This window comes from Tripterygium wilfordii, chromosome 9 (assembly GCF_013401445.1).
Source record: "Tripterygium wilfordii isolate XIE 37 chromosome 9, ASM1340144v1, whole genome shotgun sequence".
NCBI classification, from domain to species: Eukaryota; Viridiplantae; Streptophyta; class Magnoliopsida; order Celastrales; family Celastraceae; genus Tripterygium; species Tripterygium wilfordii.
The window spans coordinates 14057962-14072405 of NC_052240.1; the positions used below are offsets into that span (position 1 = coordinate 14057962).

At 38.5% G+C, this 14444-nt stretch overlaps 2 protein-coding genes, 1 non-coding gene and 1 pseudogene across 6 annotated transcripts in view; 3 read left to right on the plus strand and 1 right to left on the minus strand.

Annotated features, from left to right (window-relative positions):
- The first annotated feature begins 178 nt into the window (after positions 1-178).
- Positions 179-4897, plus strand: LOC120006687 (probable beta-1,4-xylosyltransferase IRX9H). 3 transcript variants are annotated; one of them, XR_005470068.1, is made up of 5 exons: positions 179-1787; positions 2192-2441; positions 2656-2862; positions 3576-3654; positions 4516-4897. XR_005470068.1 is itself a non-coding variant. In XM_038856817.1 (4 exons), exons 1-3 carry the CDS (start codon positions 853-855, stop codon positions 2833-2835), a joined length of 1365 nt encoding a protein of 454 aa, XP_038712745.1. In that variant the 5' UTR covers positions 179-852; the 3' UTR covers positions 2836-2862; positions 3576-3990. The 3 variants fall into 3 exon arrangements, 1 of the variants encoding a protein (XP_038712745.1); XR_005470067.1 differs by lacking the exon at positions 4516-4897 and adding an exon at positions 3834-3990; XM_038856817.1 differs by lacking the exon at positions 4516-4897 and having other exon boundaries at positions 3576-3990.
- Positions 4898-5527: 630 nt separating this feature from the next.
- On the plus strand, positions 5528-8764 carry LOC120006066 (annotated as a pseudogene).
- Positions 8765-9158: 394 nt separating this feature from the next.
- On the minus strand, positions 9159-9242 carry TRNAL-CAA. Its single transcript has one exon. It is a non-coding gene; the product is annotated as a tRNA-Leu (tRNA).
- A 194-nt stretch (positions 9243-9436) lies between these two features.
- Positions 9437-14444, plus strand: part of LOC120005837 — a 29768-nt gene continuing 24760 nt past the window's right edge. For both annotated transcript variants that reach the window (XM_038855690.1, XM_038855691.1), the window contains exons 1-6: positions 9437-10745; positions 11992-12136; positions 12488-12766; positions 12912-13079; positions 13200-13415; positions 14312-14406. In XM_038855690.1, the coding sequence (XP_038711618.1) occupies positions 9796-10745; positions 11992-12136; positions 12488-12766; positions 12912-13079; positions 13200-13415; positions 14312-14406 (1853 nt within the window). In that variant the 5' untranslated portion in view covers positions 9437-9795. The remainder of the gene's footprint in view (positions 10746-11991; positions 12137-12487; positions 12767-12911; positions 13080-13199; positions 13416-14311; positions 14407-14444) is intronic.

Genomic DNA, 14444 nt, shown 5'->3' on the forward strand with positions numbered 1-14444 from the left:
ATCAATGAGTTACACGTATCCTCGGCGCCCTGGTTGTCACAAATGATCCATCGTATCTTATATGGAAATTAAGAGAACAAAAAAAAAAAAAAAAATATTATGTCGGAGATCTGGATCTATAGTATTGGGAGAGACGGTGCGCTGTCAAGTATCACTTTCATAGTTTTTTTTTTTGTTTTTTTTTTTATTATTGTTACAGAGATTCCAAACACTTTTCATTATTCAATTATCAATTCTGATTCCTGTTTTACTCTCATTTGACTTCCTGATGTCCAAAAGGTTTCAGTAGAACAATGCCGCGAGACTCTCGTCACTGGTTTATGGTGAAGAAAGATCCAAGACCCATTTGTCTCTGGATGATATATTTGGGTGACCCATCTCATTTGAATGCAAGTTTTTGACTTCTTGTGGTCGATTCTTGCTGTTTCGGGGTATGTATTGATGTACTATGAAGTTTCTTTTCTGGGTATTCTGCTTTGTGATTATTTCATTGGAAGCTAGTCTAAGAAGGTCATTCTAGATCAAGCGGAAGCTGTAAGTTCACAGATTAAGCACATTGTTCGAAATTGAGGGAGAATTTAGTGATTTGAACTGGGTTCTCATAATAAATTGGAATCTTGTGTTTCTTTGAACCCTTTAAGATACTTTGAGGATTATATTGAAGTCGTTTTTGATTTTGCCGATCTGCGGGGTTGTTGGTGATTGGAAAGGATAATTCTTACAAGATTGCTATGTTTTAAATCTGTCTAGCCTCCTGTTAGGGATTATGCTTATCTGCAGTAATTCCGGTAGTAGACAACACTTGTTAAGAGTTGAGTCAACAACTTGGCAAGGTTGAGTTGGACTTTTTCCATGGCATCTATTAGAAGGACCTTATCTCCAGTACCTAGAGCTGGAAATTCAATAAGTGGGGAAGTTTGTCAAGTAGCTTCTCCCTTGTCCAAGTCATCATCTAGCAGTCAGAACTATCCACCATCTGGTGGATTGTTATGTTCTCCTTTCGGCTTATCAGATTCCCAAGCTCTTGTTCTTGGCGTTTTCTCACCGAGATCTTCTAGACCCCTTGAGAGGTCAAAACCGAAAGGGCAAGTTTGGAGGAGACCCCTTTTACATTTCTTCATTTGTTTTGTGGTTGGATCGTTCATTGGACTAACACCTTTGATGAATTTATCCATGAATTATGTGTCCAAGCACCAAGCATTCTCCTTTGACATGGCATCAAATGTTGGAAATTTTCAAAAATATGATAGTGCGACAAGTAACGGGACTGTCACATTGCATCCTCGAGAGATTGAACGAGAATCAGAAGTGGGAATTTCTGGTGGTGTTGAGAATAATGTCACATTGCAGGCTCGCGTGAATGAACAGGAACTAAATGCAGGGACTTCTGATGATGCCCCTGCTAACCAATCATTCCCTCAAGATTCAGCTTTGGTGTTTCAGAAGCTTTTGTTAATTGTGACCCCTACGTATCCTCGTCCATTTCAAGCCTATTATCTGAACCGTTTAGCTCAAACACTGAAACTGGTCCAACCTCCACTACTGTGGATAGTTGTGGAAATGACATCTCAATCAGTGGAAACTGCTGACCTCCTTAAGAGAACTGGGGTTATGTATAGGCATCTTGTTTGCAATAAAAATCTAAGCAACATAAGAGATAGAAGTGTTCACCAAAGAAATGTGGCACTCTCTCACATCGAAACTCATCGTCTCGATGGAATTGTCTACTTTGCAGATGATACTAACATTTACTTGGGCGATCTTTTCGAACAGATGAGAGAGATCAGGTATTCCTTATTTTGAATTATGATTTTGTTTTCCATATGTATGCCTTTTCATTTGATGCCTTTGGTGGTGCAAAAAATAGCTTTTTTTTTTTTATCAATTATGGTGGATCATGGCGTGTTAGGTATGATCCATACAAGGAAAACTTAGTTTTGCTCTAATGGTCGATTACTTAATTTTAGTTTAAGTCACTCGTACATCACTTTGCGGATGATGACAGGCAGAATATCTTCCACCATGGCAATTGTCTTCTTCACATGATTTCCAGCTGTCTATTATCTGTTTATATAACGTGTTATGTGAAGAAGCCCATTCTTCCCCCACTGTAAACTCATGGGGTCATTAGTAGTCGAACTTTTCTTTTGCATATTGCTTCAACAATGCTCATTTTGTTTTTGCCTTACAGTCGGTTTGGGACTTGGCCAGTGGCCAAACTATCTGGGAGCACAAATAAATCATTCTTAGGGGGGCCTATTTGTAATGGAACTCAAGTAATTGGGTGGCACGTAAACGAATCAAATAGAAGATTTCGGAGATTCCATACGGAAATGACAGGGTTTGCTTTCAATAGTACCATACTTTGGGATCCAAAGCGATGGCACCGACCCACTCTTGAACCTATTAGACAGCTTGATACAGTAAGAAATGGCTTCCAGGTAATTGGTTCTTAATGTGCACATAATCCAACATAGTGAAATCAAAAGCAGTCCCGTTGTTTCTAATGCAATAAAGCCGCAGAGAGGTGTAACCACTCACCAAAATTGACCCCAAGCTAGACCTATTTTTGTTTTATTAAAGCACACCCTTTGATGCCCCCTACTACTGAGTACCGTTGGCTTTGGGTTTAACCTTATTTGTTTTGATTTACAGGTAAGCACATTTATTGACCAACTTGTGGAGGATGAAAGCAAAATGGAAGGCTTGCCAGAAGGCTGCTCAAGAATCATGGTTTGGCAACTTCATCTTGAAAAATCTAATTTCTTCTATCCACCCAAATGGTCAATGAAGGACAATCTAGATGCCATTGTGCCGCTCATGTTAAATGCTTAAAACGAGAGGACTTGGATGAGTGGTGAGGTGAGTGAATCATTTGAGGCACATCTCATGTTAATTTCCAATCCATACTAGTTAAAGTTTTATTTGTTTGAATTGCTTAATGCCTGAGATGTTCATGTCTCATGAAATATAATTTTTGGTATGATTTTTATTATTTAATTTCTTGCTGTATAGCTTAGTTGTCTCTAAGGATTAGAATAGATGTGAAAACATAGAATAGATTTCTGAAAATTTTAAGCAACCTTATTCCAATCAGCTAAGTACTAAGTTTTCTTGTCTCGGCCTTGCTAAATAATGAAACTGTAGACAGACTCCAAAAGCTGTTTCGAGGGTACAACCTCCTATCAGTGATTAGTGAATGAGCTCAAATGATTTTTTTTTTAATTTTGTTATTATTTGCTTACACATGTAGGATGTAAAAGGATACTTTTTGCCCTTATTAGTCTGTGCTTGTGCGTTATCTTCAATCCTTCACAAAACAGACACCAGTGATCTCTGTTTCATTATGTATTCCAACTCCTCTTAGCATATTCATTTATGATTTGTGATTTTTATGAATGAGCTTTTCCCACATGCATTTTGTCATGTGACATTGTCACACAACTCACACTGTTCTTCTATGGGTTTTTATTCAAACCTTTCATTGTAGGAGAACACTATTCTAGGTTTACAACATATCATTATGCAGTTTATGCTAGCAGTGATAAGCTCTTTGTCCATGATGCTTTCTGCAGGGCATGTCTACCTATTGCCAGTTGATGTATGTACCTCGTTTCTTCTGACAGCAGATGAATTGAAAATTGCGGACAAAGTGTAAGCATGGTTTTTGTACAGTTATGGTTGTCCATTCATGCACTGCTGCCCTTCTTGAAGACTTAAATTTTCATGCAATTAGTTGATTTGGCATCGGCCATCATTTTTCAGGCTCGAAATTGTGTCATTGTCCTATTAGTCTGTGATCAATTCAATGATATTACTATTTTCCTGTGTAGGAGAGAGCAATTTTGAATGTTCAGTTGCTGCTCGTGGGATAGTGAAGTGCTGAATGAATTTTGCCCCCATGAGATCCCTGTCTGATAATTCAGCTTATGTTTTTTCTTGAATATATAAAATTTACCTCTTTGTGTATTCCAAAAGAATTTCATTGCATTGCTAGCCTTCATACTAGGTGTCTTTTCGTATTTTTGCTTGACATATTGAATGGATTTTTTGCTTTTTGGCTCCTTAAATGATTCCTTCAGTGTATTGGAAATCTGGGAATCAAGCAAGGATTCTGCTTTACAAGTTAGAAACTAAATTATTGTCCATAGAATGAGTACACTTCACTTATTCTTCTCTAGCTCTTCAAAGTGTACTTTCCTCTCTCTTTTAACCAACCATAGCCCCTCAGTGCTTCTCATTCTATTGAAAACCAAATATGGTGCCAAACCTAGACCTAATACTCCTTGCATTTGTCCACGCCTCCTTAATATCTTGTGTTCTTCTCGTCTTGGTCCTTGTCATCCTCGTTGGCATACTACTTGCATTCACGCTCACGCTTTTCTCCATTGTTTTCATTGATTTATACGATGTTTTCTTGATAATCTCTCCGTACTTAGAGACAATAGGGGATGATTTGGAACTGGGTTTCTTTCTGATTCTTTATACGCTGATTCATTACATTGTTCGTGTTAGCTTGTCTAGCAAACCATTGTTTGAACGTGTGGCTTCGGAAGTGAAAGTGAAGGCATGAATCGAATTGAAGATGCTTCACTATTATTTTTTGGTAAGTATGCGGGTGGGGGACTTAAACTTGGGTAACACCAAGTCCAGTATATGCATTAACCATCTTGGCTGAGGGGCCATTAGCCGAAGATACTTTAGCTGTTACTTGTTACTTGTCGCTTATGATCTTCAAGAACAAAGGCCGTTGATTTCAGCTTCCGAAGTCATTAGTTGTTGTATGTATTCATTTGAAGGATTTGTTCAAGAATCAAGACAACCAAAGGATAATGTAACGATTCAATAAAGCTAAGCTTTGTCGAACAAGTAGTAATGAAATAGAAATTAGTGGTCATGTTCTTTGCTCTAGCTCTATTCTATCGATTGATTTCTTGGGATTCTTCCTCTACCTGGTCATCCTAAGTTTTTGTTTTGTTAAGGACTCAGGCTCACTTACAGTTCGACAAATTACAAGGAAGTAGCCAAAAAAATACGATATTATTTTACAAAAAGCAAAAAAAAGAAAAAAAAAAAGGATTTCCTCGTTGAGAATGACAAAACTCAAGGGTGGTTGAGGTTTTTTATTTTATTTTTTATATAATTTTGCTAAATCGTGGGCGTACTTGTGACTTCTCCACATGCCATTTCAATCTAAGCTAGGCCCATTACAATATCCGAACAGCCCATGTTACTGACTCGCACGCGGCAACACGTTGAATATAAAAAGGGGAAAGTTTTTATTGCTTTTGAAAAAACGAAAAGGAACAGGAACGTTGTAGTCGGTCCTAAATCCTAATCTTAACGGAAAGTTTTAAAAAAACAAAAAAGAACGTTGCAGGAGTCGTAATCTTCCCGATCCGCAATCCTAATTTCCCTTTTTTTCCCTTCTTGAGGCGGTCACAAATCCTAATATAAAATCAAACGCGTATCCGACACAAAGTAAATTTCAGTCGCCGTTCTCTATTCATATTGCTTCTCTTACGCCATGGCGGTTTGCGATTACTTGGAACTGCTGGTGCAAGCCATCTCGGAGAGGGAGCAGCTACGTAGTGCCGGCCAGAGCCACGAGAGAACTCCCAGCGGCATCGCCGGTGGTGATTGACCTGATTTTGCAGGCAGTCGATGAGATGATATTCAGACCGAAGATCCAATGTCGCCAAAATCTGTATGTTCTATTTGATTTGTGCAAATTTGACATCTCGTGTTGATTTCTTGGACAGTGTAAATTGTACAATTCTGGTTGTGCAAATTTTTGTGCCTCTTTTTTTTTTTTTTTTTTTTTGTGGGTTCCCATGAACAGTTGATGCTGTGCTTGAGGTGGAAATCTGGTATCCATAATTTGAATTAAGAACTAGTATGGGGATTATTTTGGATTTGCTCAATGGCATATGTTTGGACTAACTGTAGCCTCTAAATTGCATAATGATCTTCAATTTGGTCTTATCGTCAACCATAACTATGAATTTGAAAGGAAATATCTTATGAAACTCACAATGGGTTGTTGCCCTTTGCATGCATAATGATTTTCAATTTGGTTGTATCAACCATAGCTATGGCCTATGAGTTTGAAAGAAATATCTTGCAAAACTGGCAATGGATTGTTGACCTTTGAGTGCATAAGTTTAGGCATGACCATAGTACATTATGGAAGTTTTGAACATTATGCAACAAAATGGGCTTTTGTCTTTTGGTCAAGTTCTCAAGTCATGTTGTAATTGTGCAAACTTGTTAAATATCATGCTTTGTTTTGGTTTGCCTCTCTTTCATACAATGTGGCCTATCAAAAGATTGTTTCTGTACTTGTACTTTTATTTTGCTTGGGAGCTAATGCAAACCATCTTTTCGTTGTCTAGCTTTGAAATAGTTAGATTAATAGATTTTGTTCTTGTGATGATCTTATAGTGCACTGCGCTGGAGGAGTGGAATCATGCCAAACATGTTACCTCTACAAAATTGCTATCACAATCAGTTTGATTCTTGTTTTTTTTTTAATAGAGCACTATCAGTTTTAAACCTGCATAGGGAGTTCTGTTAGAATTTGTTTGTGTTGTGCACGACATACTTAGATGTCACTTTACTCATTAAACACCCTTTGGAAAGCTGAAGTGGGTTTCTTAATTTCTTTTGGTGTTTAAGCGCCTACCATGTAGCATTTCATGATCTAATATCATCATCCCATTCTGTATTTGTCTTTTGTCTAACCTGCATCTCGTTGTTTATAATTGTTGGGCTAGGCTGGACATATCCTTGTGATTTTTGGAGTGTTGATTGTATACTCATCGAACTATGCTCGGTTAGTCCTGCATTGGGATACTGTAAACCTGTTGGGATTTCAAAAATCTCATCTGAAAATGTTAAGCTGTGGGAAATTTGTGTCAGGGGGAAGCCTTATTTCAGACGCATGAGAACTTGGAACACTTGGCCGTGATAGAGAGTGTATTGGGACCTCTGCCAGGGCACATGATCCGCAGGGCAGAGTAATTCCATTCTGAATAATAATTCTTACATTAAGTTACTTTCACTGGTGGATTAAGAACCAAATTTCTGATTCTACAATTAATGTAAAAGAGAAAAATTCTAAGGGTTTTGGTTTATATTCAGCCAAGGTGCATAAAAATACTTCAGGAGAGGCTCAAGATTGAATTGGCCTGAAGGAGCGGTTTCTAGGGAGAGTAATGGAGCTGTGAGGAAGCTGAATGATCTTAAGGTAAATCATTTGAAGGTTCTGGGGTTTATTTTCTTGGCCATTTTGTGTTGGTTCTTTACATTTAGATCTCATTGAGACTCCGTTACAGGACGGCTATAAATGTTTTCGTGCAGGATATGTTGTCGCAACATGTAGAGAGCTCTAGATCATCACTGATAGACTTGTGCGGTTTGTTGCAATATGATCCTTCAGAACGGCTAACAGCTCGGCAAGCTCTTTATCATCCCTTTTTCTGTTTTTCAGGAATTTAACTTGAACAGGATGTACAGAGAGAACCTGTATATTTTATCACAGTAATGCCTGGAAGACGATAGCTGGCTGAGACTCAAGTTTTGATCTTCACGTAATTTGGCTGTAATACAAGCATTTCCTTCATTTTCACTGATAAAAGGACAACTGATAATGTTTCCCAATGACAGCTACAATCGAGTAGTAGCATTTCGGGATATAATATCAAGTCATCCCATTCCATAGCCTGCATCTTGTTTTTTTATCATTGCAGGGCTAGGCTTGACATATCCTTGGGATACTGTAAACCTGTTTGGGATTTCAAAAATCTCATCCGAAAATCTTAAAGCTGTGGGAAATTTGTGTCAGGGGAAAGCCTTATTTCAGATGCATGAGATTATGAGAACGTGGAACGCTTGGCCATCATGGAGAGGGTATTGGGACCTCTGCCAGAGCACATGATCCTTAGGGCAGAGTAATTCTTTTCTGAATAATGCTTACATTAGGTTGCTTTTGATGGTGGATTAAGAAACAAATTTCTGATTCTATAGTTAATGTAAAAGAATAACATTCTAAGGCTTTTGGTTTACATTCTGCCAAGGTGCAGAAAAATATTTCAGGAGAGGCTCAAGATTGAATTGGCCTGAAGGAGCGGTTTCTAGGGAGAGTATTGGAGCTGTGAGGTAGCTGGATTGTCTTAAGGTAAATCATTTGTTGGTTATGGGTTTATTTTATCGGGCCATTGCATGTTGGTTCTTTACATTTAGATCTCTCCGTCGCATGACAGCTATAAATGTTTCATGCAGGATATGTTGTCGCAACATGAAGAGAGCTCTAGATCGTCACTCATGGTGATAAGACTTGTTGTGCGGTTTGTTGCAATATGATCCTTCAGAACGGCTAACATCTCGGCAAGCTCTTAGTCATCCCTTTTTCAGGAATTTAACTTGAAAAGAATGTACAGAGAAAGAGCCTGTATATTTTTATCACAGTTATGCCTGGAAGACGATAGCTGGCCGAGACTTAAGTTTTGATCTTCACCTAATTTTGCTGTAATGCGAGTGTTTCCTTCGTTTCCATAGATAAAATGGCACAACTGATAATGTTTCCTTAAGCGGGAACAATCGAACAACAATGAAGCGTGAACCCTCGAGGATCGTAAGTCGTAGAGAAATCAAACAGTGAATCTTCCTTTAATCCCATATGTTGAGGTGAATCTGCGGGATTCATCAATGACAGCTACAATTGATAAATTTTTCGCAATGACATTACCCTTTACTTTCCTAAGCATTCGTTGCTTTAGCCACAGGATGCCTACTCTCTTTGCTAAGTTTGCCCTCGTCTATCTCCTGCAAGAAAAATCCTTTATGAGTGGTAGCAACAAATTTCGTTCTTTCTAATGGAAGCAGGGATTTGGCCTTTCAAATAAGAGATCTCCTGCAAGAAAAATCCTTTATGAGTAGTAGTAACATATTTCATTCTTTCTAAGGGAAGCAGGGATTCGGCCTTTATGAGTGGTAGCAACAAATTTCGTTCTTTCTAAGGGAAGCAGGGATTCGGCCTTTCAAATAAGAGATTTAAACAAAGAATGCAGTTTGACCAACTTCCTAGGAAGCTCATAGCAGGTCCATCTTCAAACCGATCGATTAGCAGTAATGACAAATCGTATGAAAAATAATATTGTCAGAAGTGGGATTTGAACCCACGCTCTCTCACGAGAACCAGAACTTGAGTCTGGCGCCTTAGACCACTCGGCCATCCTGACATTCGTGGCAAGGTTTTGAAATTATAAATTAACAAGCAACATCGAACCTTTTGGGCCATCATCTGACAAAATAAAGCCCAATTGAATATTTAGAAGATGAATGGGCCAGTCGACACCGGCCTTATTTAGCCCAATCTTGCTGTACCCGTCGCGAGCGTTTCACACCCCACAACCACAAGGATGGTAGAAAAAAAGTTTCCTAAAAACCGAACAGACATCAGGAGCTCACGAGAATATGTAAATGCTTCCATCTCCACATCTTACCTGCAATTTTTCTATTTTTCTGATCAGCACTTCATCACTGATCCCTGTTCAATCTTCTCAGTAAACGTTTTTTTTCTCTCGCTAATACTTTACCGCGAGCCAAACACTCATCTCGACACCTCACAGGCCATGATTAAAGTTGAAGTTCTTTATCTTTTCAATCGACTTCCTGTTCTTCAGTGCCAAACCCTAGTGTTCTCTCTTTGTTAGTGAACGCATTTTTCTGCATCTTGTGTGAATTTAAGGAGTAATGAATGGTAATTCGTGACCAAATTCACAATATCTGATTATGGACAAAGAGACCGAGCTACTCTCGCGCCTCGCCGCGAACCACCTCTACCTTGCCCAATACGAGCCGCTCCGAGCGACTCTTATTGCGCTTCGGGGTCGGAACCCCGAACTTGCCCTCGAGATTCTTCAGACGATCGTTGCTCAGGCGGGCCGCTTCGAGAACATCGTATGGTCTCCTTCCTGCCCCTCTCCGTCGCTCTTAACGTATTTATCAACTCTTGAGCTACTGCAATTCAACAACGGAACGTCATTGACATGGAACTTTGACCCTGATATGCTGCGGTTGCGCGTGGAGTTCTTCTTGATGGTGCAGATGTTGATTGATCGCATGTCTGAGAGTATAAAAAGGACTGTTGACTTAGATAGCTTCGATAGAGGGAAGGAAGGGGGGGGATCAGGTGAGAGTGAGGGTTTTCAAACAAAATCAGAGTTACTAGACAGTAACGAGGAGCCTCAGGATGTGAATGGTAACTTGGGCGATTGCATGCGTGCTTTAGATTATTTGTTGGAGTTGGGAGTTAGGAGGTTGAAGCCAGATATAGCAGTAGATATTGTTGGTGGCTTCGGTCATTATGGTGATCTTGGGACTGAGAGAGAGGTGGTTTCTCGATCTGTATCTACTGAGGAAGGGGATTTAGCGTGTTTGAAGAGGGTGGTTTTGGAATATGCAGATGTTTTTGATGTGTTGAGTGGGAATATACAAAGTCAAGTGAAGGAGTGGGAGGGGACTGTTTCAAGTTTTGCCATTACTGTGCACAAGGACGAGAAGGCAGGGGCAGGTTTATCCTTGGAGGAAGATGTGAAGGTCCTTGGTTTGTTACGAAAGACTATCCAGTTAGCACATTTAGATGCTATAAAAGACCTTGTGAATGATGGAGATGAGGAAGGGGGGATGCGTCAAATTCGGTTTCTTCACCTTGGTTATGGGGTGGAGGAGGTTGAGTATCGGTATGTCCATCTACTTTTTTCTATAACAATTTTGTTGTGCACGTGAGAGCTATGATAGTAGTTAATGAATAATATTGGATATCTTGTCTGTTGTTTTGACACATTTAATGCAGTGGTTAGGTGTTTAGCAACTTGGTATAGTCATCTCACTTGGTTCTTTACTTCTTTACATGAAAATTAGCGAAGAACTGACTTATGCTTGCAAATAATGTTATCCCAAAATGTTTGTTTAATATAGGGTATTCCGATATGACTGAGAGCTGGTTTAAAAATGCATACAATGGTCAGTAAGTTAGGATGCAATATTTTGAGCGGAAAATACTTTGTTCCTGGTTGATTGCTTTGAGGGATAGTGTTCAAAATGACTTGGTTGATTGCATTTTAGATGGAAGTTTCTGGCCCGTTATTTTTTAAATGTCTGGATCACCTTGACTCTCTTATGAAAATTATAGAGAAAACACATTATTAGAAATGTACTTTGCTTTCTTTCTTCCCCTTAACCTTTGTTGTGAAAATGAATGCTTTTGATGAACATATACCATCTCTGGAATTAGTGAAGTGTTCCATTGTAATATGAATAATAGGCCATATTTAATGAGAACAATCTTATTGTGGTAATAGTTGAATGACCTTCTTCCACAAGCCTTTGGGTGGTGCTATCTTTTATTTTGTGCTAGCTCCTTGAGTTCTTACGCTCTTGATGGAGTCGAAGACGTGGGTTTTGTGTTGCATTACGTGACTTTAGTAAATGTTGCTGTCATCGTTTTCGTGAGACTAGGGATTTAGGATTTACTTGTGTTTTGACATGATTTGTATCTTTGTCAACTTATAAAGGATCCCCTGCGTTTCTTTTTTTCTTTGGTGTTTCACGGATCGGGTTGAGAAAGCTTATTAACAATTACATCCTGTTTACCCTCTTCTATACATTATAAAATGTGTGTATCGGGGGCAGTTACCTTTTTTTAGTTTCCTTGCAACCATACATTTTGCTGTGGATTTTTAGTGGTGCATATTTACAGCTGGAAGAGCAATATTTCCTGGTTTATGTGCATTCAGTAGTAATGTCATTATTGAACCCATTGTTGAGAAAGTTAATGAACTAATTGGGTTCTTATGTTTCATCTGGAAAAATTTTGTGATCCTTACCTCATTCTCTAACTGTTTGAGAAGTATGGGCATGTTTATTGTATCCGTTCATTAGTTGCATGCGAAGTCTTCCTAGTACTTCCTTTGATTTTTGCTGTAGAACTGTTTTGCATGATCTCCTTAAGAGAGTTTTATCAAGAAGGGAGAGATTTGGAGACTCCTGGACTGGCATGCGAGAAAAAATGATGCGGATTTATGGAGAGGCTCTTTCATCTAGCTGCAGACATCTTGTTGAAATGATTCAGGTTGTTGCCACTCATTTCTTCTCGTTATAAACAATCTGATTAGAGAATTGTTCAGCCATGATGTTTATTCAGTGGTTTGACATTTTAGGCCTTTAGGGTATGGTAAGACCAATGAATCTGCTTGATCTGTATGCACTACACTCTTGTTATAAATGATCCGATCGTAGAATTGTTGCCCTTATATTTTCCAAAAGGAGATTTATGTAAAGATTTTTGTAAATTTTTTTAAAGATTAACGATAAATGCCTTGAACATTATCATCTTTGTTGGGGTATACATGGTATGATTATATAAAATTTAGACATAGCCAATACTTGGTGCATTATATTGACTTTACAAAGTGGTTTGCAGATGATTCATGATGACTTGCTCCGTGAAGAGATTGAGACCTATCAAGCTCTTAATAATAACCAAACTCCTCCCCCTCTTCAGCGTCTTCAGAGTTATCTTGGAGAAATGAAACTTGATGGAGATTCAAATGGAAAATCTTCGCCCTTGAATGTTGCTATCAATTATTGCATGAGTGACATGTACCATTATGCCCGGGTTTCTGGTCTTCATATACTTGAATGTGTCATGGATACCGCCCTTGCAGCTGTTGAGAGGGAGCATCTTCAAGAGGCTAGCCATGTATGTGTACAGTTATGTATTTAAATTTAATTTGCAAGTATGGAGATGGTGGCTTTTACTATTTTGCCGACGAATTTTTTTGTGTCATTGTTCAATTGTTGGAAGTATTACGTTCATAATCCTTGTTTGTCCAATAATCTGGTAGATTATTGCATTGTTTCCCCGACTTAGTCCCTTGGTAGCCGCCATGGGTTGGGATCTATTGTCTGGTAAGACAAATGCTCGAAGGAAATTAATGCAATTTCTGTGGACCAGCAAGTCACAAGTGTATCGGCTGGAAGAATCATCCCTATACAGTAATCAATCCGATGAGGTAGAATTTGTCTTTATGAACTGATGTAGTCTAATACTTTATACTATTTTGTAGTTTTGCAGTCTGTGGTATCAGGAGAGGAACATAAGTGCTCCTTTTTCTTTATGGTGGTTTTGACAGATATCTTGCGTGGAACATCTGTGCGATTCATTGTGTTATCAGCTTGATATTGCCGCTTTTGTCGCATGTGTCAACTCTGGCCAATCATGGAATTCTAAATCCTCATTGCTCTTATCTGGTAGTGAACAAATAGTGCTTGGAAGTGAAGATACTCAATTAGACTCTTTTGTTGAAAACTTTGTTCTGGAAAGACTTTCTGTGCAAGGCCCCCTTCGGGTAAGATTCCTTGTGTACTCTAGACTACTGTACTGTGCACAGTTGTATGTACTTTCAACACCTGCATTATTGCTAAAACTATCTCATTTCGCACTAAATCATCTATTGCTATTTGTTTGTTTTCTGAAACTGAATTCCAATGGAGTTACATTCATTGTTTTTATTATAGTAACAAGACTGTCACATTTTGTTGGGTGAAAAACTAGGTACCAAGTCATGACTGTCACATTATCATATCGCACTGGTATTCTCAGCTTTGCATTATTTTGTACGGAAATGAACCGAATACTCTCTGGTATTAACTTTGACCATCTTCACCAATTTGTCATGCTTAGCATGATGTGCGAAAGACTGAATGTATGTAGACAGATTTCAAGAAATACCACTTGCAAGTGGTCTAGTCTTTCTTAAATTGTCAGTATTGGGATCCTAAATTGAACTAATACTTACTGCCATTGGTTGTTAATGGCATTACTTTGGGAATCAGAAGGGTGAATGGTGTAGAAAAGGACTGGTAGATGTATTCGTTCATCGAAATATGATAAAATTGTCCCGTCATTTAAATTTTTGAGAAAATTTTAAAAATTTATTGAAACATATCAGATGCAAGAAAACCTATTTAAAAATTTATTAAAATATAAAGATGGAAATATTGAAGTGATGTTAATACTCCTACAAGCTCTATATGATTTTTAAATTTATATATATCTGTGTGTGTATATATCCCCCTCTGGTTGTGCATGCTTCTTTGTTGCCTGTCATTCCATTACCTGTTGTCATGCAACTGGGTATCCATTTGCTGTGGCTTCTGTTTCCATCTCCTTCTATAGAGTGATTGCTTTTACCCTTATCCTGAATTGGGGTATGCACTGTTTGACTGACTAAATTTTCTGTAGGTATTATTTGATGTTGTTCCAAGCATAAAATTTCAAGATGCCATTGAACTAATCAGCATGCAACCAATTTCTTCTAATACAGCAGCCTGGAAGAGGTATGTGAATTTAGTTCTTGAGTCAAGATCCCTTCAAT